This window comes from Pristiophorus japonicus, chromosome 12 (genome assembly GCF_044704955.1).
Source record: "Pristiophorus japonicus isolate sPriJap1 chromosome 12, sPriJap1.hap1, whole genome shotgun sequence".
Classification (NCBI taxonomy): domain Eukaryota; kingdom Metazoa; phylum Chordata; class Chondrichthyes; family Pristiophoridae; genus Pristiophorus; species Pristiophorus japonicus.
Window position 1 is genome coordinate 190,526,739 of NC_091988.1, and position 25,346 is coordinate 190,552,084.

Consider the following 25,346-nt stretch of genomic DNA (forward strand, 5'->3'; position numbering starts at 1 on the left):
CTTGAATCAGGATTTCTATTAAAATTATGAGTACCATCTTAAAATCATAGAAATTTACTGCACAGAGGGAAGCCATTCGGCCCATTGTGTCTGTGCTGTCCGACAAAGAGCTACCCAACCTAATCCACTTTCCAGCTCTTGGTCCATAGCCCTGTAGGTTACAGCACTTCAGGTGCATATGCAAGTACTTTTTAAATGCAATGAGGGTTTCTGCCTCTACCAACCTTTCATGAAGTGAGTTCCAGACCATCACCCTCTGCATGAAGAAAATTGTCCTCTAATCCTTCTAACAATTACTTTAAATCTATGCCCCCTGGTTATTGACCCCTTTACTAAGGGAAATAGGTCCTTCCTATTGACTTTATCCAGGCCCCTCATAATTTTATACCATTGAATTAAATCTCCCCTCAGCCTTCTCTGTTCCAAAGAAAACAACCCCAGCCTATCCAATCTTTCCTCATAGCTAAAATTCTCCAGTCCAGGTAACATCCTCGTACATCCCCATTGTATCTTCTCTGGTACAATCACATCTTTCCTGTAATGTGGTGACCAGATCTTGGGTGAGATCTGTGATGAGCAAGATCAATACCATGACAGGAAATTGGCTTTTAAAAAAGGAAAACAACAGATTTATACTTTAAATAAAAACAGGTGAATACTTTGAACGTGAAGTATTCCCTCACCCACAAGACTCTTCCTTCTCTTTTTAAAGACAGATGTAGCACTTTCTGAATTGCCACACACTTTCCACGCCCGTTCCAACCTCCACAGGAATTACGCAGGAACACGCAACAGAACTCACCCCAGAAAATCACAATAAACCAGCTGAGCACGTAGAGGGAACTCAGCCCAACAATTAGGTCTATTTGATCAGTGACACAAGCTCATTGCACCCAGGACAGTGGCTGCCGGAGCAACTAATTCAGGTCAGCCATTTTCTCTTTTTCCCGAGGCTCGATCACTATGTACAATCGCATGAAATGAGACGGGAACATATCCGTAGGTTACCATGTGTGCCCCATTTACATTGCTGCTGCCTTGAAATTGGTAGCAACATAAACACGAGGTCATGCTGGAAATACTCAGCAGCTCAGGCAGCATCTGTGGAGAGAGAAACAGGTTGACGACCCTTCGACTTGAAAAGCAAACTGTTCCTCTCTCAATAGATGCTGCCCTGACCCGCTGAGTATTTCCAGCATTTTCTGTTTTTATTTCAGATTTCCAGCATCCGCAGTACTTTTGCTTTTGTAAATGAGAGGTTGATAGCTCCACCAGCACAGAGAACCACCGACAGCTGCTGCGGGCAGAACAACCTTCAGCACGCAAGAATTAGGAGCAGGAGTAGGCCATACGGCCCCTCGAGCTTGTTCCACCATTCAATAAGATCATAGCTGACCATCGACCTCAACTCCCATTTTCCCGCCCAATCCCCGCATCCCTTGATTCCCCTAGAGTCTAAAAATCTATCGATCTCAGTCTTGAATAAAAGCAACTTTGAAACGTGGTTGGGATGCTATTGGGACCAGCCCATAATGCGAGCAAGGCGGGATCTAGACGTTGAACCGGCTCGCAACATAGATGCAGCATTGCTGTACAGTCACTCATCAAATACTGAGGCACTTTCTAAACTGGCAGGCTTCAGTTTCCAAAATGCACAGGCTGTATTCACCCATTTAGCTCCTCATATAATCCCAAACTGTTCAAAATATTCATTAATCTGATCAAGGATTTAAAAAAAATGTATAAATAAAAAGCTGCTGAGCCACAAGTGCTGATGATGTTGATGGACTCTTGACTGTGAGGAATCACGGAGGCCCACAATAATGGGGCTTTGTACATTTGAAACTAATCAAAACTAGGGGGGCTCAATACTTACCCTGCAGTCAACCTCAGCAACACATCCCGTGCACCTATTAGTCTTAGTAAATCTGCCGAGTTAGTTCGCTGACGACAGGGACTTGAGCACATAAAGCTAGGCTGACACTCCAGTGCAGAGCTGAGGGAGTGCTGCACTGTTGGAGGCGCCGTCTTTCCGATGAGACATTGAACCGAGGCCCCGTCTGCACTCTCAGGCGGATGTAAAAGATCCCACGGCATTATTTCGAAGAGCAGCAGGGAAGTTATCGCTGGTTTCCGGGCCAATATTTATTAACTCAATCACCATAACAAAAACAGATTATCTGGTCATTATCACATTACTGTTTGTGGGAGCTTGCTGTGTGCAAATTGGCTGCCGTTTTTCCTACATTACAACAGTGACTGCACTTCAAAAGTACTTCATTGGCTGCAAAGCGCTTTAGGACTTCCTGAAGGCATGAAAGGCGCTATATAAATGTAAGACTTTGAGTGCCGCAAAGCAAATCCTAGCGTAGCATTCAAGTGGGAATTATCTGGTTGTGCAAAAGCCAAATTACTCCTTCAACCAGGTTTTGGCACCACCTCTGGAAACCTGTTTGGACAAAGTTTCAGAATTCCGAAGATCAACAGTGTGGTGATGCTTGAACATCAGTGGCACTGTTTAAATATCAGTATAAAAACCGCAACAGTTGTTTTATTTAAATTAAAGTGGTGTTCCTGATGAATAAAGATAGTGGAGAGTGGTGATATTAATAGACTAACAAGTGTTGAAATGAGACAAAACCAACCAGTGCCCTTTGAAGCTACTATTATGGTCACACAATGGCTAGTTATTATGCTGGAACTAAAACACTTGGCCGGTCACAACCCAACATATTGTGAATCACAGTTCTACTTTCTAATATCAGGTCATAGTTGTAACTTTATCACTAACTGAATCGTAGCAATAAACCTTCCCTATATATGCTTCATTTTGTCGTTTCTCAGCCACTCCTTCTTCATCCACCGATCATAAATATTTTCAAAGTCAACATACATACTCTCTCTTACCATCGTAATAGAATTTAACTTTATCCGGGAGTGGCTCATAGGGAGGAGCAAATACCGGGCCTTTGTGTTCCAGAAATTTCCACTTCACACCATCAGTATAGCGTTCTTCCTCCCACCTGCACAAAAGAGAAAATATGTTTGAGGTTTTGCTAGAATATTACTACACCACAGCTAGGAATCCTAGTCCACACGCGGCAACACTGAAAGCTTCATTAAAACGTGAGCGGGTTGTGGTCAGTATGGAAATTATGCAAAGATGTATTTTTATATATATATTCTTGCGCCCACCCCCTGCAACATTCTGCCCTCATCTCTGGAAGACAGCGACTATGCACTGGGTTACAGCTCTCGTCAGTCTTCCTCTCATATTACTAGACAGTGAATGTTGACAGAATTGTGGAAGTCGTCATCACCAAGCCCAGGCCTGCCCTCACCCACGCCCTTCTTAGTACCGGTTGTTAATGGTGATTGGCTTCTCTCTTCCTCCTTCTGCACAACACCCTCGCCAAGCCTAAACTTTGCCCCCCATTTCCCCAGCCTCCCACCAATGTTTCCACCTTACATTTGCACACTGCCTACACGGAAATTGCTGGCAAGGTGCCTTGCTCTCAATCTTCGCTGAGTGGGTATTTGAACAAGAGAAGCTATCGACAATGCACAACAGTATGGCAAGAGGCCTCACTAAGAGCTCTGCATTTTTGATTCCTTGAAAATTTCCTTGAGAAATTTTCGGATATTATTTCCGTCTTTTCAACAAAAAAAGTTTAAAACGAGAGTAGAGAAAGAAATATTTCAGTGAAAGGGTTTCTATTTAAAGTGACAAAAGACAGTGTGTAATTACAAGTAATGACACAGTAATTCTACGTACAAAGCACTAACTGGCAGTCATCAGCACCCTAGAATCCCAAATTTAGTCTGTTATGTAGTCAAGATCCAGTTTGGCTTCTTCAAACACTTCCATCAATTTCTGGTGCACCAAGAGCATCACCGTCTGCCATTTCATCTCCTGCCTTATCAATTGACGGGTGTCGCACAAGACCGAACCATTTTTGAAGCACAAAAATAAAGCAGGGGTCAACTCTAACCAGAAGCTGGAAGCTGCACATTCAGTTCATCAACGGCCACAGGTGGGGGAGGGGCAAGGAAAACAAATTGGCCAATAAAAACTTTAGATTAAAAAAGCACAAATCCAGGTCAAAAGCAACGAATGCTAGAAAAGAAAAACTACTTTTCCAAGAGGGGAAATCAAAAGCAATATAAAAATTCCTACTTCAGCTGCTGCAGGTTAGCCACGTGGTTGTGAAAAGTTTAATGCTGTGTGCGTCAGGGTTTGCACGGTCTGTCCCACAACCCACATCATGGTTGCTGTTTGTCATCACAGGTCAGTGGGTGGGAGAAGTGGAGAGCGCGAGGGGGGGGGGGGGGGGAGGGGAAGTGTGGGAACTCCAGATTCTACTTTCAGCGCCACCCCAACACACACGCTCATAAAATTTCAACGTGGTCAGAAACCAGAGATCTGTCATTTTCCCCAACGACTGACTTTTAAGTGGGGGTGGGGAACTTTTCTGCGTCTTTTAGCTTTTGGCTTTTAATATTCTAATTTAAGGTGGAGAGGGGAGACGGGGAGGTTTTTAAAAAAAAACAAACGCAGCGATTAGTTATTATCTGGAATGCACTGATTGAAAGCGGGCTGGAAGCAGATTCTATAACTTTCAAAAGGGAATTGGATAAATACTTGAAGGGCAAAAATGTGCAGAGGCTATGGGGAAATGGCAGGGGGAGTGGGACTAATGGATAGCTCTTTCAAAAACGACGGCACAGGGACGATGAGCCAAATGGCCTCCTTCTAGTGCTGCAACATTCTATGGTTCTACAGTGATGGCTTAGCTTGCTGCAGTGCCAACTCATTGCTTTGTAGAGGGCAGGAATAGAAATTGAATTTCCCCCTTCCTCCAATTCACCAAGTTCTTGGGAGGGGTGTAGGAGGTTACAAAGATAGGGAGGGACGAGGCCATGGAGGGATTTGAACACCAGGATGAGAATTTTTAAAATTGAGATGTTGCCAGACCAGGAGCCAATGTCGGTTAGTGAACACGGGAATGGGTGAACGGGTCTTGGCGCGAGTTGTGATATGCGCAGATGAGTTTTGGATGAGCTCCTGCTTATGGAATAAACAAAAGGAAGCCATTGGATCGCGACTGACAGATACATGCCAAGCCTGAAATTACGGAGGACAATGAAAAGTTTTGACCACCCACTGATCTCCGAACAACTTTTTGAGAAAACCCAGAAACCCAAAGAAAATCCTGATGAATGTTGAGTGCTGGGATTACAAGAACAAGGGAGTCGAGGGTTAAGGGGAGCAGACAGGGAAGTGGAGTTGAGGCCAAGATCAGATATGATCTTACTGAATGGCGGAGCAGGCTCGAGGGGCCAAATGGACTACTCCAGCTCCTAATTCTTATGCTCTTATGTTAACACTCTCAGTACTCAAGGCTATTTAAAACAAGAGAAAAAAAGAGCTCACTGAAGATATTTCTCCTCTTTCCAACCATACCAGCTTCAATTGTACGACTGAGCAACTCAACAGGAAGAAAGATTTAAAGGAGGAGGCGGGCACGAGGTTAGCAGAGAATCAGTGGGTGGAGTCTTAGAGGAAGACCACAGCACTGTAAAACACCAAGTCATTCTAGGGTTCTCCCAGCAAGCATCCAGTTACAGAAGAACTGGAGCAAGTCGGCTGTCCATCCTGGTTTGGGTAGGGGGTGAGGAAGGAAACAGCATGAAAACAGGAGTCCACACCCTATGCAGTATGTTCTACAGAACCATACCATTTCCATTTATCCTCCTCCTCCTTCTTTTTCTTCTTCTTTTCCTGCCCAGCACTTTCCACTTTAACTTTGGACTTCTTGTTCTTTGTTTCCTGTAAGGAAAGGGAAGATTGAGGCTCAGTGACAGCACAACATTCCAGCCCCAGAAACACTGCTGTTATTGCACCCACAGAAAGATATACCTCCAGAATCTACAACTGTGGCTATGTTAGGCACCCATGGCACAATCAGCGGGCACTTCAGTTCCCAGCACAATCACAAACCATGATTATATTATAAGAGAAAACTTGTATTAAATATAGCATCTCATCATTGTCTGTCAGGATGTCAAAATGCTTAACATACCATGAATTACTTTGAAGTGCAGTCACTGTTTCTAGGGCAACAAGATGAAGCATTAGAGAGGAGATACAAGGTGCACAGAGGATGGAGAGAAAAACAGAATTAGAATAAATATAAGTAGTTCCGAAATAGAAGTGATCAGACTGGAGGGGGGGGGGGGGGCAAGGCAGATTAAGATGGGTTTAGAGTGCATGTGCGTAAATGCATATGGTAGCATGGTGGATAAGATTAGCGAGCTGCGGGCACATGTCGCCATAACAAGAGACCTGGTTCAAACAGGGGAAGGAGTGGGCGCTTAATATTCCTGGCTAGTGTATTGATCAAAGATACTGTTATAGCACTAGAAAAGGATGATGTAACTGAGACAGAGGGAAACAAAAAGGAGGCAAAAGCAAAAGACAGAAAGGAGATGAGGAAAAGTGGAGGGCAGAGAAACCCAAGGCAAAGAACAAAAAGGGCCACTGTACAGCAAAATTCTAAAAGGACAAAGGGTGTTAAAAGAACAAGCCTGAAGGCTTTGTGTCTTAATGCAAGGAGTATCCGCAATAAAGTGGATGAATTAACTGTGTAAATAGATGTTAACAAATATGATGTGATTGGGATTACGGAGACGTGGCTCCAGGATGATCAGGGCTGGGAACTCAACATCCAGGGGTATTCAACATTCAGGAAAGATAGAATAAAAGGAAAAGGAAGTGGGGTAGCATTGCTGGTTAAGGAGCAAATTAAGGCAATAGTTCGGAAGGACATTAGCTTGGATGATGTGGAATCTATATGGGTAGAGCTGCAGAATACCAAAGGACAAAAAACGTTAGTGGGAGTTGTGTACAGACCTCCAAACAGTAGTAGTGATGTTGGGGAGGGCATCAAACATGAAATTAGGGGTGCGTGCAATAAAGGTGCAGCAGTTATAATGGGTGACTTTAATATGCACATAGATTGGGCTAACCAAACTGGAAGCAATACGGTGGAGGAGGATTTCCTGGAGTGCATAAGGGATGGTTTTTTAGACCAATATGTCGAGGAACCAACTAGGGGGGAGGCCATCTTAGACTGGGTGTTGTGTAATGAGAGAGGATTAATTAGTAATCTCGTTGTGCGAGGCCCCTTGGGGAAGAGTGACCATAATATGGTGGAATTCTGCATTAGGATGGAGAATGAAACAGTTAATTCAGAGACCATGGTCCAGAACTTAAAGAAGGGTAACTTTGAAGGTATGAGGCGTGAATTGGCTAGGATAGATTGGCTAATGATACTGAAGGGGTTGACTGTGGATGGGCAATGGCAGACATTTAGAGACCGCATGGATGAACTACAACAATTGTACATTCCTGTCTGTCGTAAAAATAAAAAAGGGAAGGTGGCTCAACCGTGGCTATCAAGGGAAATCAGGGATAGCATTAAAGCCAAGGAAGTGGCATACAAATTGGCCAGGAATAGCAGCGAACCCGGGGACTGGGAGAAATTTAGAACTCAGCAGAGGAGGACAAAGGGTTTGATTAGGGCAGGGAAAATGGAGTACGAGAAGAAACTTGCAGGGAACATTAAGACGGATTGCAAAAGTTTCTATAGATATGTAAAGAGAAAAAGGTTAGTAAAGACAAACGTAGGTCCCCTGCAGTCAGAATCAGGGGAAGTCATAACGGGGAACAAAGAAATGGCGGACCAATTGAACAAGTACTTTGGTTCGGTATTCACTGAGGAGGACACAAACAACCTTCCGGATATAAAAGGGGTCGGAGGGTCTAGTAAGGAGGAGGAACTGAGGGAAATCCTTATTAGTCGGGAAATTGTGTTGGGGAAATTGATGGGATTGAAGGCCGATAAATCCCCAGGGCCTGATGGACTGCATCCCAGAGTACTTAAGGAGGTGGCCTTGGAAATAGTGGATGCATTGACAGTCATTTTCCAACATTCCATTGACTCTGGATCAGTTCCTATGGAGTGGAGGGTAGCCAATGTAACCCCACTTTTTAAAAAAGGAGGGAGAGAAAACAGGGAATTACAGACCGGTCAGCCTGACATCGGTAGTGGGTAAAATGATGGAATCAATTATTAAGGATGTCATAGCAGTGCATTTGGAAAGAGGTAATATGATAGGTCCAAGTCAGCATGGATTTGTGAAAGGGAAATCATGCTTGACAAATCTTCTGGAATTTTTTGAGGATGTTTCCAGTAGAGTGGACAAGGGAGAACCAGTTGATGTGGTATATTTGGACTTTCAGAAGGCTTTCGACAAGGTCCCACACAAGAGATTAATGTGCAAAGTTAAAGCACATGGGATTGGGGGTAGTGTGCTGACATGGATTGAGAACTGGTTGTCCGACAGGAAGCAAAAAGTAGGAGTAAATGGGGACTTTTCAGAATGGCAGGCAGTGACTAGTGGGGTACCGCAAGGTTCTGTGCTGGGGCCCCAGCTGTTTACACTGTACATTAATGATTTAGACGAAGGGATTAAATGTAGTATCTCCAAATTTGCGGATGACACTAAGTTGGGTGGCAGTGTGAGCTGCAAGGAGGATTCTATGAGGCTGCAGAGCGACTTGGATAGGTTAGGTGAGTGGGCAAATGCATGGCAGATGAAGTATAATGTGGATAAATGTGAGGTTATCCACTTTGGTGGTAAAAACAGAGAGACAGACTATTATCTGAATGGTGACAGATTAGGAAAAGGGGAGGTGCAAAGAGACCTGGGTGTCATGGTACATCAGTCATTGAAGGTTGGCATGCAGGTACAGCAGGCGGTTAAGAAAGCAAATGGCATGTTGGCCTTCATAGCGAGGGGATTTGAGTACAAGGGCAGGGAGGTGTTGCTACAATTGTACAGGGCCTTGGTGAGGCCACACCTGGAGTATTGTGTACAGTTTTGGTCTCCTAACCTGAGGAAGGACATTCTTGCTATTGAGGGAGTGCAGCGAAGGTTCACCAGACTGATTCCCGGGATGGCGGGACTGACCTATCAAGAAAGACTGGATCAACTGGGCTTGTATTCACTGGAGTTCAGAAGAATGAGAGGGGACCTCATAGAAACGTTTAAAATTCTGACGGGTTTAGACAGGTTAGATGCAGGAAGAATGTTCCCAATGTTGGGGAAGTCCAGAACCAGGGGACACAGTCTAAGGATAAGGGGGAAGCCATTTAGGACCGAGATGAGGAGGAATTTCTTCACCCAGAGAGTGGTGAACCTGTGGAATTCTCTACCACAGAAAGTTGTTGAGGCCAATTCACTAAATATATTCAAAAAGGAGTTAGATGAAGTCCTTACTACTAGGGGAATCAAGGGGTATGGTGAGAAAGCAGGAATGGGGTACTGAAGTTGCATGTTCAGCCATGAACTCATTGAATGGCGGTGCAGGCTAGAAGGGCCGAATGGCCTACTCCTGCACCTATTTTCTATGTTTCTATGTAACTGAGGATTCGAAAGATGTAACTAAAAGAGATAGGGGAGAAAAATTGCAGGCAAACTGAAGAAAGTTGCAAGAACTTTATAGAGCAGTGATAATGGGAGACTTCAATGAACCCAATATAGCAATAGTGTAAATGGAAAAGGGGGGGGGGGAGGGTGTGGGGGGGAAAGAGGAGGAATTCCTGAAATGTGTACAAGAGAACTTTCTTGATCAGTAAGTTTCCAACCCAACGGGGAAGGAAGCAGTGCTGGATCTAGTTCCAGGGAATAAGGGGGGAGAAGTGGAGCATGTTCAGTGGGAGAGCATTTGGGGAACAGTGATCACAGTATCATATGATTTAGGTTAGCTGGGCAACAATTAAGAGTGGTTATGGAAAAAGATAAGGAAAAATCAAATGTGAAAATATTAGTTAGAGGAGAGCTAATTTAAGTGAGTTGTAAAGGGATCTGGCCCCGGTGGATTGGAATCAAAGATTGGCAGGTAAGACAGTAAATGAGCAAAGAGGAGATAGTTAGGGTGCAGACTAGACACATTCCCATGAGGGAAAATGGAACAATGTCCAAAGCTAGAGCTCTCTGGATGACTAAAGATATAGCAATTAAAATGAAATAAAAAAGCAAGCTTCTGATAGTGTCGCGTTCATAATACAGTAGAAAACCAAGCTGAATATAAAAAGTACAGGAGAGAACTAAAAAAGGAAAGGAGGGGCAAAGAGAATGCATGAGAAAAGATTAGCAGGTAACATAAAAGGAACCCCAGAAGTCTATTATAAACATATAAAGTGGAAATGGGTAGTAAAAGAAAGGTTGGGGCCGATTGGGGACCAAAAAGGCGATCTTCCTGTAGAGGAAAATGGAAAAATCTGCAGGGCTACGGGGAAAGAACAGGGGAGTGGGACTAATTGCATAGCTCTTTCAAAGGGTCTGGCACAGGCACAATGGGCCGAATGGCCTCCTACTGTGCTGTATCGTTCTGTGAATCCATGTGGCATCCATTTTCTGTACAAAGTCCCACAAATAACAATGAGACGAATGACCAATTATCTGTTTTCAGTGGCACTGTTTTGAGGAACAGACATTGACTAAAACACCTAATGAACTCAGTATTCCTATTTGGAGTAGTGCCATTGTACTTCAACATCCACATCAAGAGACATAGCACGCCTGAATGACAGAACCTCCAGTACAGTATTGAGAGAAAGCTGCATTGTTAACGAGTCAGCCAGCATTTGGTGCTCATGGAGTGAGGCTTGAATCCACCACCTTCTGACTCAGGATTGTGCAGTAACTGGGCCAAGCTGACTGCACGGCAACATGGCATCACCATTTAGTGACACTATTTGACTACTGTGATTTTTTTTAAATAAAAGCTGTTACAAAAAGCATCCCATGACAATTTTCTAGAAACCATATTTGAAATGAAGGACAGGTTCAGACTCTGCTCCTGGTCCAAGTGCTTTGAGGCTGCTGCTTCTTCCAAATTGGGTAATTATTTTGCACATCTTGGGTGACTGGTTACAGGTCTAACTGGCAGCAGCCAAAGACCAGGACATGTGCCAGATCTCTTGGTCATAGACATCATGACAAATGAAGAAAAAGGGGGCAACGGGTACTCCACCGATCACATTAAAAAGATTTGAAGGAGCACATGACTTTGAGTGAGCAGATTGATCCCCAGTAACTGCTTCCTTCAATAAGGCAGTTACAGTTTTACTATGTGGGCCACAAGATTGGAAACCATTACTGTCTGTAGTAGACGAGTTCAAAAATAACTAAAATTGGTTGCCAAGCCTTCAGTTGTTGTAGCCTTGTGCATCGCAGAGTATCATAACATAAGAACATAAGAATTAGGAACAGGAGTAGGCCATCTAGCCCCTCGAGCCTGCTCCGCCATTCAATAAGATCATGGCTGATCTGGTCGTGGACTCAGCTCCACTTACCCGCCCTCTCCCCATAACCCTTAATTCCCTTATTGCTTAAAAATCTATCTATCTTTGATTTGAATACATTCAATGAGCCAGCCTCAACTGCTTCCTTGGGCAGAGAATTCCACAGATTCACAACCCTCTGGGAGAAGAAATTCTTTCTCAACTTGGTTTTAAATTGGCTCCTCCGTATTTTGAGGCTGTGCCCCCTAGTCCTAGCCTCCCCTACCAGTGGAAACAACCTCTCTGCCTCTATCTTGTCTATCCCTTTCATGATTTTAAATGTTTCTATAAGATCACCCCTCATCCTTCTGAACTCCAACGAGTAAAGACCCAGTCTACTCAATCTATCATCATAAGGTAACCCCCTCATTTCTCGAATCAGCCTAGTGAATCGTCTCTGTACCCCTTCCAAAGCTAGTATATCCTTCCTGAAGTAAGATGACCAAAACTGCACGCAGTACTCCAGGTGCGGCCTTATCAATACCTTATACAGTTGCAGCAACACATCCCTGCTTTTGTACTCCATCCCTTTCGCAATGAAGGCCAACATTCCATTTGCCTTCCTGATTACCTGCTGCACCTGCAAACTATCCTTTTGGGATTCATGCACAAGGATCCCCAGGTCCCTCTGCACCACAGCATGTTGTAATTTCTCCCCATTCAAATAATATTCCCTTTTACTGTTTTTTTTCCCCAAGGTGGATGACCTCACACTTTCCGACATTGTATTCCATCTGCCAAACCTTAGCCCATTCGCTTAACCTATCCAAATCTCCTTGAAGCCTCTTTGTCCTCTACACAACCCGCTTTCCCACTAATCTTAGTGTCATCTGCAAATTTTGTTGCACTACAACTCTGTCCCCTCTTCTAGGTCATCTATGTATATTGTAAACAGTTGTGGTCCCAGTACTGATCCCTGTGGCACACCACTAACCACTGATTTCCAACCGGAAAAGGACCCATTTATCCCGACTCTCTGCTTTCTGTTCGCCAGTCAATTCTCTATCCATGCTCATACATTTCCTCTGACTCCGCGTACCTTTATCTTCTGCAGTAACCTTTTGTGTGGCACCTTATCGAATGCCTTTTGGAAATACACATCCATCGGTACACCTCTATCCACCATGCTCGTTATATCCTCAAAGAATTCCAGTAAGTTAGTTAAACATGATTTCCCTTTCATGAATCCATGCTGCGTCTGCTTGATTGCACTATTCCTACCCAGATGTCCCGCTATTTCTTCCTTAATGATAGTTTCAAGCATTTTCCCCACTACAGATGTTAAACTAACCGGCCTATAGTTACCTGCCTTTTGCCTGCCCCCTTTTTTAAACAGAGGCGTCACATTAGCTGCTCTCCAATCCGCTGGTACCTCCCCAGAGTCCAGAGAATTTTGGTAGATTATAACAAATGCATCTGCTATAACTTCCGCCATCTCTTTTAATACCCTGGGATGCATTTCATCAGGACCAGGGGACTTGTCTTCCTTCAGTCCCGTTAGTCTGTCCAGCACTACCTCCCTAGTGATAGTGATCATCTCAAGGTCCTCCCTTCCCACATTCCTATGACCAGAAATTTTTGGCATGGTTTTTGTGTCTTCCACTGTGAAGACGGGAGCAAAATAATTGTTTAAGGTCTCAGCCATTTCCACATTTCCCATTATTAAATCCCCCTTTTCATCTTCTAAGGGACCAACATTTACTTTAGTCACTCTTTTCCGTTTTATATATCTGTAAAAGCTTTTACTATCTGTTTTTATGTTTTGCGCAAGTTTACCTTCGTAATCTATCTTCCCTTTCTTTATTGCTTTTTTAGTCATTCTTTGCTGTTGCTTAAAATTTTCCCAATCCTCTAGTTTCCCACTAACCTTGGCCACCTTATATGCATTGGTCTTTGATTTGATACTTTCCTTTATTTCCTTGGTTATCCACGGCTGGTTATCTCTTCTCTTGCCGCCCTTCTTTTTCACTGGAATATATTTTTGTTGTGCATTATGAAAGAGCTCCTTAAAAGTCCTCCACTGTTCCTCAATTGTGCCACCGTTTAGTCCTCGTTTCCAGTCTACTTTAGCCAACTCTGCCCTCATCCCACTGTAGTCCCCTTTGTTTAAGCATAGTACGCTCGTTTCTGACACACCTTCCTCATCCTCAATCTGTATTACAAATTCAACCATATTGTGATCACTCATTCCGAGAGGATCTTTTACGAGGAGATCGTTTATTTTTCCTGTCTCGTTACACAGGACCAGATCCAAAATGACTTGCTCCCTTGTAGGCTCTGTTACATACTGTTCTAAGAAACAATCCCGTATGCATTCTATGAATTCCTCCTCCAGGCTACCCCCTGCGATTTGATTTGACCAATCGATATGTAGGTTAAAATCCCCCATAACTACTGCCGTTCCTTTTTCACATGCCTCCATTATTCCCTTGATTATTGCCCGCCCCACCATGAAGTTATTATTTGGTGGCCTATAAACTACGCCGACCAGTGACTTTTTCCCCTTACTATCTCTAATCTCCACCCACAATGATTCAACATTTTGTTCATTGGAGCCAATATCATCCCTCACAACTGCCCTGATATCATCCTTTATTAACAGAGCTACCCCACCTTCTTTCCCTTCTTGCTTATCTTTCTGAATCGTCAGATACCCCTGTATGTTTAATTCCCAGTCTTGGCCACCTTGCAACCATGTTTCTGTAATGGCCACCAAATCATACCCATTTGTAATGATTTGTGCCGTCAACTCATTTATTTTATTTCTAATGCTGCGTGCATTTAGGTAGAGTGTTTCCATCCTAGTTTTTAAACCATGATTTTTAGTTTTTACCCCTCCTGCAGCCCTTTTATATTCAGTTGCCCTTTTTGTTTCTTGCCTTTGGTTTCTCTGCCCTCCACTTTTACTCATCTCTTTTCTGTCTTTTGTTTTTGTCTCCTTTTTGTTTCTCTCTGTCTCCCTGTATTGGTTCCCATCCCCTTGCCATATTAGTTTAACTCCTCACCAACAGCACTAGCAAACACTCCCCCCTAGGACATTGGTTCCGTTCCTGCCCAAGTGTAGACCGTCCGGTTTGTACTGGTCCCACCTCCCCCAGAACCTGTTCCAATGCCCCACAAATTTGAATCCCTCCCTGCTGCACCACTGCTCAAGCCACGTATTCATCTGTGCTATCCTGCGATTCCTACTCTGACTAGCACGTGGCACTGGTAGCAATCCCGAGATTACTACTTTTGAGCTCCTACTTTTTAATTTAACTCCTAGCTCCTTAAATTCGTCTCGTAGGACCTTATCCCTTTTTTTTACCTATGTCGTTGGTACCAATGTGCACCACGACAACTGGCTGTTCTCCCTCCCTTTTCAGAATGTCCTGCACTCGCTCGGAGACATCCTTGACCCTTGCACCAGGGAGGCAACATACCATCCTGGAGTCTCGATTGCGGCCGCAGAAACGCCTATCTATTCCCCTTATGATTGAATCCCCTATCACTATCGCTCTCCCACTCTTTTTTATGCCCTCCTGTACAACAGAGCCAGCCATGGTGCCATGAACTTGGCTGCTGTTGCTCTCCCCTAATGAGTCATCTCCCTCAACAGCACTCAAAACAGTGTATCTGTTTTGCAGGGGGATGACCAGATGGGACCCCTGTACTACCATCTTTGTACTACTCTTCCTGCTGGTCTTCCATTCCCTAGCTGGCTGTGGATCCTTCTCATGCGGTAAGACCAACTCACTACACGTGCCACTTATGTCATTCTCAGCATCGTGGATGCTCCAGAGTGAATCCACCCTCAGCTCCAATTCCGCAACGCGGTCCATCAGGAGATGGAGGCGGATACACTTCTTACACACGTAGTCGTCAGGGACACCGGAAGCGTCCCTGAGTTCCCACACGGCACAGGAGGAGCATATCACGTGACCGAGCTCTCCTGCCATGCCTTAACCTTTAGATACCCTTAAATTGGTAATAACAATGTTACAGTTTACTTACTGACATAAAAATAAAAAGAAAAGCTACTCACCAATCACCAGCCAATCACTTACCCCCTTGGCTGTGACGTCACCTTTTGATTCCTTTCTACTTCTTTTTTGCTTTCTCTCCTGCTGTAGCTGCACCGGTATGCCTTTTATAGGCCGCTCCGACGCTGCTCCCGCCTCTCACCAACTGCCGCTGCCTGTGGAACACCCACTGGGCCTTTATAGGCTGCTCCGACGCTGCTCCCGCCTCTCACCAACTGCCGCTGCCTGTGGAACACCCGCTGGGCCTTTTATAGGCCGCTCCGACGCTGCTCCCGCCTCTCACCAACTGCCGCTGCCTGTGGAACACCCGCTGGGCCTTTTATAGGCCGCTCCGACGCTGCTCCCGCCTCTCACCAACTGCCGCTGCCTGTGGAACACCCGTTGGGCCTTTATAGGCCGCTCCGACGCTGCTCCCGCCTCTCACCAACTGCCGCTGCCTGTGGAACACCCGCTGGGCCTTTATAGGCCGCTCCAACGCTGCTCCCGCCTCTCGCCAACTGCCGCTTCATTCAGATCTCTACTCCATATTATTTCACTAACTTGCATTAGTATTAGTTCCGCGATCAAAAGTCAGCTCCCCAAACAGCTCCCTGTAGTCTCAGTGATCAACGTGGCCAATTCCCGAGATGCTGACATTTCCCCAGCCTCAGTACAGCAAGTCCAGATTCTTCAAACGCTGATAAGCTAAGCTGTTTCTGCCTCACTCACAACTTCAAGAACCCATCAGACCCAGATGAAGCTTTTCTAACAGAGCGTAAACTAAGAAATGTTGCTCCATATTCCCCCACCTGACCCCATCCAATTGGAAATATTGCAGGAATCTAGTGGCTATGCCTGAAGCAAAAGGGACTCAAGTTTGTGACCCAAGGTAACAATTTAGTTAACTAGACTGTGATCGAATATGTATGACAAACATTAGAAGGCAGGTTTCAGGCCCCTGGCAGGAAAGAAGTGATTTACAAAAAAGGAAAAATAACCATAGGTCCAGAATAGTATATTTACACAAACCAGGTGTCAAAAAAAGTCACACGATTAAACTTCAGACTCACTTCCGCCTTGCTTCAGAATATTCTCCCGTGTGTAAATACCTCAGACTATTAATACGGACTCATTAAAATATCAATTCAGATGCTACTTCCCCTCAAAAGCACCCCAAGATTTCAAAAGGAAGCAAAGTTCCTGTTTTAAGATGCTTGGGCATTTTGGAGATAGGTCACAAAATAAAAACAGCCTTCATACAGCGTGATGGGCAGGGAAGGAAGGGCCCTTTTGCCACATCACAGCTTCAGGAGTTTTTCACATGAGACATCACCAGGAGAACCTTTTAGCAAGGCTGCTTACTCAAGGGTCATTAGAAACTGAACTCACTATCCTTTCAACGATCCATAACAAGCATTTCCACAACCATGAAACAGCTCCAAACCACAATCAAATTGAGGAAACAAAAAATCTGCAAAAGGACATAGACAGGCTAAGTGAGTGGGCAAAAATTTGACAGATGGAGTATAATGTTGGAAAGTGTGAGGTCATACACTTTGGCAGAAAAAAAATCAGAGCAAGTTATTATTTAAATGGAGAAAGATTGCAAAGTGCCGCAGTGCAGCGGGACCTGGGGGTACTTGTGCATGAAACACAAAAGGATAGTATGCAAGTACAACAAGTGATCAGGGAGGCCAAAGGTATCTTTGCCTTTATTGCAAAGGGGATGGAGTATAAAAGCAGGGAAGTCTTGCTACAGCTATATAAGGTATTGGTGAGGCCACACCTGGAATACTGCGTGCAGTTTTGGTTTCCATATTTACGAAAGGATATACTTGCTTTGGAGGCAGTTCAGAGAAGGTTCACTAGGTTGATTCCGGGGATGAGGGGGTTGACTTATGAGGAAAAGTTGAGTAGGTGGGCCTCTACTCATTGGAATTCAGAAGAATGAGAGGTGATCTTATCGAAACGTATAAGATTATGAGGGGGTTTGACAAGGTGGATGCAGAGAGGATGTTTCCACTGATGGGGACACCAGAACTAGAGGGCATGATCTTAGAATAAGGGGCCGCCCATTTAAAACAGAGATGAGGAGAAATTTCTTCTCTGAGGGTTGTAAATCTGTGGAATTCACTGCTTCAGAGAGCTGTGGAAGCTGGGACATTGAATAAATTTAAGACAGAGATAGACAGTTTCTTAAACGATAAGGGGATAAGGGGTTATGGGAGCGGGCGGGGAAGTGGAGCTGAGTCCATGATCAGATCAGCCATGATATTATTGAATGGCGGAGCAGGCTCGAGGGACCGTATAAGAACATAAGAACATAAGAATTAGGAACAGGAGCAGGCCACCCAGCCCCCCGAGCCTGCCCCGCCACCCAATAAGATCATTGCCGATCTGGTCGTTGACTCAGCTCCACTTACCCGCCCTCTCCCCGTAACCCTTAATTCCCTTATTGGTTAAAAATCTATCTATCTTTGACTTGAAAACATTCAATGAGCTAGCCTCAACTGCTTCCTTGGGCAGAGAATTCCACAGATTCACAACCCTCTGGGAGAAGAAATTTTTTCTCAACTCGGTTTTAAATTGGCTCCTCCGTATTTTGAGGCTGTGCCCCCTAGTTCTATTCTCCCCCACCAATGGAAACAACCTCTCTGCCTCTATCTTGTCTATCCCTTGCATTATTTTAAATGTTTCTATAAGATCACCCCTCATCCTTCTGAACTCCAATGAGTAAAGACCCAGTCTACTCAATCTATCATCATAAGGTAACCCCCTCATTTCTCGAATCAGCCTAGTGAATCGTCTCTGTACCCCTTCCAAAGCTAGTATATCCTTCCTTAAGTAAGGTGAACAAAACTGCACGCAGTACTCCAGGTGCGGCCTTACCAATACCTTATACAGTTGCAGCAAGACCTCCCTGCTTTTGTACTCCATCCCTTTCGCAATGAAGGTCAATATTCCATTTGCCTTCCTGATTACCTGCTGCACCTGCAAACTAACCTTTTGGGATTCATGCACAAGGATGCCTGCCTCTCTTCCGCTCTTACATCCGGTCCAGGGTGTCCTTGGAGATGGAGCACGCGGTGTCCACCGGTACGCTCGCGGCCTTCCGCGAGAGGTGGGCACCGGAGGGACTGGAGTGCATCATCACGCCCGGCAACCAAATTTTAATTTGATTTTACGTTTTTAAGTTTAATTTGTTTTAATTGCCGGTGCTTTTAGTGTCCCCCTTCCCTTTTATAGGGGGCACTGGGGAAAATTGTGATTTTAGTGCCCAAAAAAAAAACCAAAAAAAGAAAAACACAAAAAAAAACACAAAAAAGGGGGGAAAAAAAAAAAAGGGCCTTGTAAATGTCTGGAGTGTCACCCAGGTCGGGTGGCACCGTTTAATGTTTTATGTTTTCACAGATAAACTCAAAAGAGTTTCATGCACAAGGACCCCCAGGTCCCTCTGCACCACAGCATGTTGTAATTTCTCCCCATTCAAATAATATTCCCTTTTACTGTTTTTTTTCCCCAAGGTGGATGACCTCACACTTTCCGACATTGTATTCCATCTGCCAAACCTTAGCCCATTCGCTTAACCTATCCAAATCTCCTTGCAGTCTCTCTGAGTCCTCTACACAACCCGCTTTCCCACTAATCTTAGTGTCATCTGCAAATTTTGTTGCACTACACTCTGTCCCCTCTTCTAGGTCATCTATGTTTATTGTAAACAGTTGTGGTCCCAGCACTGATCCCTGTGGCACACCACTAACCACTGATTTCCAACCGGAAAAGGACAGATTTATCCCGACTCTGCTTTCTGTTCGCCAGCCAATTCTCTATCCATGCTAATACATTTCCTCTGACTCCGCGTACTTTTATCTTCTGTAGTAACCTTTTGTGTGGCACCTTATCGAATGCCTTTTGGAAATCTAAATACACCACATCCATTGGTACACCTCTATCCACCATGCTCGTTATATCCTCAAAGAATTCCAGTAAGTTAGTTAAACATGATTTCCCTTTCATGAATCCATGCTGCGTCTGCTTGTATGCACTATTCCTATCCAGATGTCCCGCTATTTCTTCCTTAATGATAGTTTCAAGCATTTTCCCCACTACAGATGTTAAACTAACCGGCCTATAGTTACCTGCTTTTTGCCTGCCCCCTTTTTTAAACAGAGGCGTTACATTAGCTGCTCTCCAATCCGCTGGTACCTCCCCAGAGTCCAGAGAATTTTGGTAGATTATAACGAATGCATCTGCTATAACTTCAGCCATCTCTTTTAATACCCTGGGATGTATTTCATCAGGACCAGGGGACTTGTCTAACTTCAGTCCCATTAGCCTGTCCAGCACTACTCCCCTAGTGATAGTGATTGTCTCAAGGTCCTCCCTTCCCACATTCCTGTGGCCTGCAAATTTTGGCATTGTTTTTGTGTCTTCCACTGTGAACACCGAAGCAAAATAATTGTTTAAGGTCTCAGCCATTTCCACATTTCCCATTATTAAATCTCCCTTCTCATCTTCTAAGGGACCAACATTTACTTTAGTCACTCTCTTCCGTTTTATATATCGGTAAAAGCTTTTACTATCTGTTTTTATGTTTTGCGCCAGTTTACTTTCGTAATCTACCTTTCCTTTCTTTATTGCTTTCTTAGTCATTCTTTGCTGTCGTTTAAAATTTTTCCAATCTTCTAGTTTCCCACTAACCTTGGCCACCTTATACGCATTGGTTTTTAATTTGATACTCTCCTTTATTTCCTTGGTTATCCACGGCTGGTTATCACTTCTCTTGCCGCCCTTCTTTTTCACTGGAATATATTTTTGTTGCGCATTATGAAAGAGCTCCTTAAAAGTCCTCCACTGTTCCTCAATTGTGCCACCGTTTAGTCTTTGTTTCCAGTCAACTCTGCCCTCATCCCACTGTAGTCCCCTTTGTTTAAGCATAGTACCCTCGTTTCTGATACAACTTCCTCATCCTTAATCTGTATTACAATCTGTATGGCCTACTCCTGTTCCTATTTCTTATGTTCTTATAATTTAGAAAAATTAGATTGTTCCAGCTCGCTCAACACAGAACCCAGAGACCCTGAAATTTTTTTTTAAAGAAAACACCACACTTACCATTTCAGTTTTTCTTTTTTTGGCTTTTTTGACATCTTCTGTTTTGATCTTCTTGGGTTTAAAATCAACACTAGGATAGACAGACACATAAGATTACATTTAAGAGACTTTTGCTGTACATAACTTAACTGTTGCCATTACGGCCCACAATTATAGGCTTAATAAGTAAGGCTCAGGATAATGACAATGCAGCAAAATGAAATCCCTACCCCATGGGTTTATAGTGTCTGGTTTTGAACAAGGTAAAGGCCACCACTCCCATCTACTTTGCAGCTTACATTGTACTCGCAGTCCAAACACTTCTATTTATACAAAGCAACAAGACTTATTAATTGCTTTAAAGAATGGAAGCAATGTCAAAAATCAGGTGAGGCGAGATTTATCTCCAGTTGTGGTGATTTATGCACAGATACTCTCTTCTCTTTCTTGCCCCCATCACTCCAAGCTGCTCATCTTTCCTTCACTTCCAAGACCGAGTTTTAAAGTCTCATCATTATTCCTACTTTCGCCCTTTCTCTCCTAAAAAAGCACTGACCCATCCTGTGGACAATTCGGAGACAGGAGTAGACCACCTTAGTTTCCTCATCTAAAATGGACATTTTTCATGTACGGGACTGGAGGCAAGTGTTGGAAGGAAAGTTGCTCACGGTGAGCGCCACAGCGGAGTCAGGTACGATTTCCACCCAAAGTCAATGGATGGTCTCGCACCTCTCTCTAGCCCAAGGTCGTCCAGAGTGTGGTTCAGCAACACGGACCAGGATGGCCCAAGGTTTAACCCTACGCAGACTCAGCCTCGGGCAGCATCAAGGGCACGACTGACCTCGACAGCCACAGGCAGGAATGCAGGAGGCCAGAGCGTCTGTGACTCCGCTGTATGGTCACCTGCAGTTGCTAACCAGGATCAACCATGAACAACAACCCTCTGGTACCTCACCAGCATAACTGCCAAGAAAATCACCTATTTCTCCTGTGCCATGCAAGTTATCAGCTCCAGGAGAGATTAGAATTTTTTTTAAATAAATATAAAACTAATGAAAATTTTAGAAATTGTGAAAGAATAAACAGCAGGAAATACAACTGCAATACCAGTTCCTGCAGGTAGTGTGGCTCATGACTTTTACTACACGAGCATTTCAGCTGCGGAATAGGTAATAGAAGCAAAGTGCAGTGGGCTAAAACCTTGGGCTAGATGCAGACTCAGTGCTCCTTTTATGAACCACTAGCAGAGCAGTTCCCAATATCCTAGGATTTTAACAAAAAAATATAAAAACAAGAGTCAATTTGGAAAGACAATGAAGGGAGGGGCTTCTCTTTCAGTGGAAAATCTCTCATCTTCTAGGGTGTCAGCCTTGGCTCAGAGATACCACTCCCACCTCAGTCAGAAGGTCGTGGGTTCAAGCTCCACTCCAGAGACTTAAAACTCCAGACTGACATTTCAATGCAGAAGTGCAGCCTCTTGGAATGAGAGGTGAAACCGAGGCCCCGTCTATACACTCAGGTGGGTGTAAAAGATCCATTGGCAAAAACACACAAGCCGGTCATTTCTCTCATTGCTGTGCATGAGACCTTGCTGAGCACAATGAGAGAGAAAGAGTTCTTCAGACTTCTACCCATAACATTCCTTTCTGGTGGTCGAACTAGCACCACCCAGGAAATGGGCATCACACCAGCTGTTTTGTTTTCATTAGGGCATTTCTCTTTTTCTCTCCTCCGCCCGTCTCCCACACCCCACCAAATGTTATACCTGATACAAGGACTATGCAGAGCTTTAATAAGGAAACTTACTCATCATCTACACGGGCTCTCTTCATTGGTTTGTTTTCCACTTTAATGGCTGGGACGTAATCATCATCTGGCTCCTGCTTTATACGAATAGGGCTAAAAAGGACAGAAAGGGAATCGAGATACAAAAAAGAAACTTTCAGCTCATGTATAACCAAGTGGTTCATTTTATAGAGCAGGTAGCCTTAAAACAGCCTATCAGTTTCTAAATCTACACAATCGTGTTCATGTGGCCAGATTAATCGAGTTTACCCCCATATAATTCCACAATTCCAAGAGGTGCAAGTACAGGGAATCGCTAGCACGGTGATCCTTCTTTCAACCAGGACAACCCAGGAAAAGATAAAACAGTACAGTTAAGACTTCCCTGGAGCACACCCGCTACAAAGGGGACAAGGCATCTGTTAAAAAACCCAACTCCGCAATCTTATTTCAGTGCATTCGGGTTGAAAGAGATTTTTGAAAACCTTTAACAGGACGGCTGCTCCCACAAAAATGAGGGACTCTCCCCTTCACCGCTTGCCCTCTGCAGGAGTTACTTTCTTTCACCCCTATCGTCACTTCCCAAGAGTTTCCACCTCCTTTAGGTTAGCACTGAGCATGCATTGTAAAAGCTCGGGACTAAACGCACTCGGTGCCCAACGGTCGACACAGGGGACCCTTACCTTGTGAAACCATTCTCTTTCTTCACTTTATCTCCAGAACTACTACTCGAGTGGACTTTATCCTATTAAAGAAAAAAAATGTTAGTAAGCGTAGTCTCTTCTCTACAAACTATAATAATACAAGCATATCCAAGAACACCTCTTGACTTTAGCACAAGGGCACCTCTCATGCCTACCTGTGCTTTCATGTTAAATCAAATATCTAACCCTAGAACCCTGCCTTGTGCCTGAAGGATACATTAAGAACTAGGAGTAGGAGTAGGCCATACGCAGGAGTAGGCTGCGAGCCTGCTCCATCATTCAATCAGATCATGGCTGATCTTCGACCTCAACTTCACTTTCCCACCTTTGATCATCATAATCCCTCGATTCCCCTAGAGTCCAAAAATCTATCGATCTCAGCCTTGAATATATTCTATGATTGAGCATCCACAGCGCTCTGGGGTAGAGAATTCCAAAGATTCACAACCCTCTAAGTGAAGAAATTTCTCCTCATCTCAGGCCTAAATGGCCGTCCCCTTATCCTGAGACCATTGCGCTTAGTTCTAGACTCCAGCCAGGGTAATCAGTCTCTCAGCTTCTATTCTGTCAAGCCCCCTCAGAATCTTATATATTTCAATGAGATCACCTCTCATTCTTCTAAACACTAGAGAGCATGGGTACAACATACCCAACATCGCCCCTCAACCCAATGTAGCACAAAGCCAAACAACTTCCTTTTCATTTTAAGCAAATAAAATGCATTTTTTCCAGAAAATTCCCCTTGTAAATGATCTGTAGAAACCGTAACATAAAATTAAAAGCAGAGGGCCTTTTTTCAACAAGAGCCTCTTCACCCAGACCATTGATTCTCAAAATGAACAAGTCCTTCCTTTACAGATTGCAAATGCACCCTCTCCCTGCAGTAACCTTGATACTGGTATAGTTTTACGGTGAGTTATTAACCAGCTATTCTGGGCCCTGCAAAGAATCTGGACAACATTGTGGCCAGGCTACACCAGTTAATAGGGAGCCAAACTCAACCTGTGACATGTTGAAAACAGTTCACACATGCAACTGAATGCTGGTGGAACTGTGTGGTGGTAGAATGGGAATGTGTTTTAGACATGTACGTGTGGGGTAGGGGGACAACATGGACATTGGATGCATTAGTTGCACAATGGAACAGGTTTCTAACTATTATTGATGCTAGCTTACCCTCGAATAAAATGTCTGCGCAAAGTAGGTTGAAACAAATGACAATTGGTTAATGGCCAGCTATCTTCAACTCCAATACCTTTTCCTCCTTCCTTTTCTCCTTGTCCTTATGTTTGTGTTTGTCAGAGCTCCCATCTCTGTGCTTTACTTTGTCTTTCTCCCTTTCTTTATCTTTGTGTTTCTTCTCCGAAGAATCTTTGTGCTCACTGCAAAACAGAGAGAGGTCCGTGACACTGGGCTACAGAAGCCACACTGTAGGTTTACATGCTATACAAGGCACACTGTTCCTGCCAACTTTCTTCCCTCCTCCATTAGTCACCAACTGCGCCTCCAGAGTTCTTCAAATGAGCCCAAACAACTGAGAGTTGGCAGGTTATTAAGACTATGCGGGATCATTGCAGCAGAGTCTGACCTTTTAGAGATAAACCGATAATTCAAACACGGGGTAATTTTAACCGAATCTGCCCGTCAGCAAACTGGCGGGATGGAGTGCAAGGCCGATACTACACCGCGCCCAAATTTACTCTCCATTAAATGGATAGCCAAACTAGATATCCTATTATAAGCTTTTCCCATCATACGGAACAACTGTCCATTGAAATCAACGTGGAGTAATATTAGGTGGGGTGTAAAACTGGCATTCCACGCCATCCTGTGGGTCTCCTGCCCAGTGAGTCAGGTTAAAATTACTCTCACAGAGTCAATGAATAGCGATCAAGAGTGGGGAACATTGGCTATGGTCTACCCCCCCACTCCACTCCCCATAGCCCATGTGTGCAATGACCAACGACTATGCGCGTGCAGTCACCCTAATTTCAATCAGCTAACGCTGCACAGACCATGAATGGATCCAAAATCCCAAGTGTGTATCACACAGCACAACTTGGGTTGGCATTTTCAGTGAGAAAAGTTATGCTACAGCACAAGTTGGTTCCGATTCAAAGGCTGTCCTTCAGAGTGACAATGTCAGGAATTACTACCACAGCACACGGAGCTAGTAATACTTTAGCTAACAATTGCATTTCGGCTCCACATTACATTTGCAGTGTGGCCCAGAGGGAAACATAGGATCAGGACAACAGCAGAGTAAGAATCTTTTAGTGGGTCACTGGTAGCAGCACAGGCTCAGGATCAGCCCGGCTCAGTTAGAGGGAGCCCTGGCAGATAACTCA

At 44.2% G+C, this 25,346-nt stretch overlaps 1 protein-coding gene across 1 annotated transcript in view; it reads right to left on the bottom strand.

Moving 5' to 3' along the window:
* Positions 1–25,346, bottom strand: part of LOC139277622 (DNA topoisomerase 1-like) — a 92,102-nt gene that overhangs the window by 34,748 nt on the left and 32,008 nt on the right. The window contains exons 4-9 of the mRNA XM_070896335.1: positions 24,254–24,380; positions 22,978–23,039; positions 22,316–22,408; positions 20,531–20,600; positions 5,739–5,830; positions 2,908–3,023 (exon numbers count right to left, since the gene is read on the bottom strand). Coding sequence (XP_070752436.1) covers positions 2,908–3,023; positions 5,739–5,830; positions 20,531–20,600; positions 22,316–22,408; positions 22,978–23,039; positions 24,254–24,380 — 560 coding nt within the window. The remainder of the gene's footprint in view (positions 1–2,907; positions 3,024–5,738; positions 5,831–20,530; positions 20,601–22,315; positions 22,409–22,977; positions 23,040–24,253; positions 24,381–25,346) is intronic.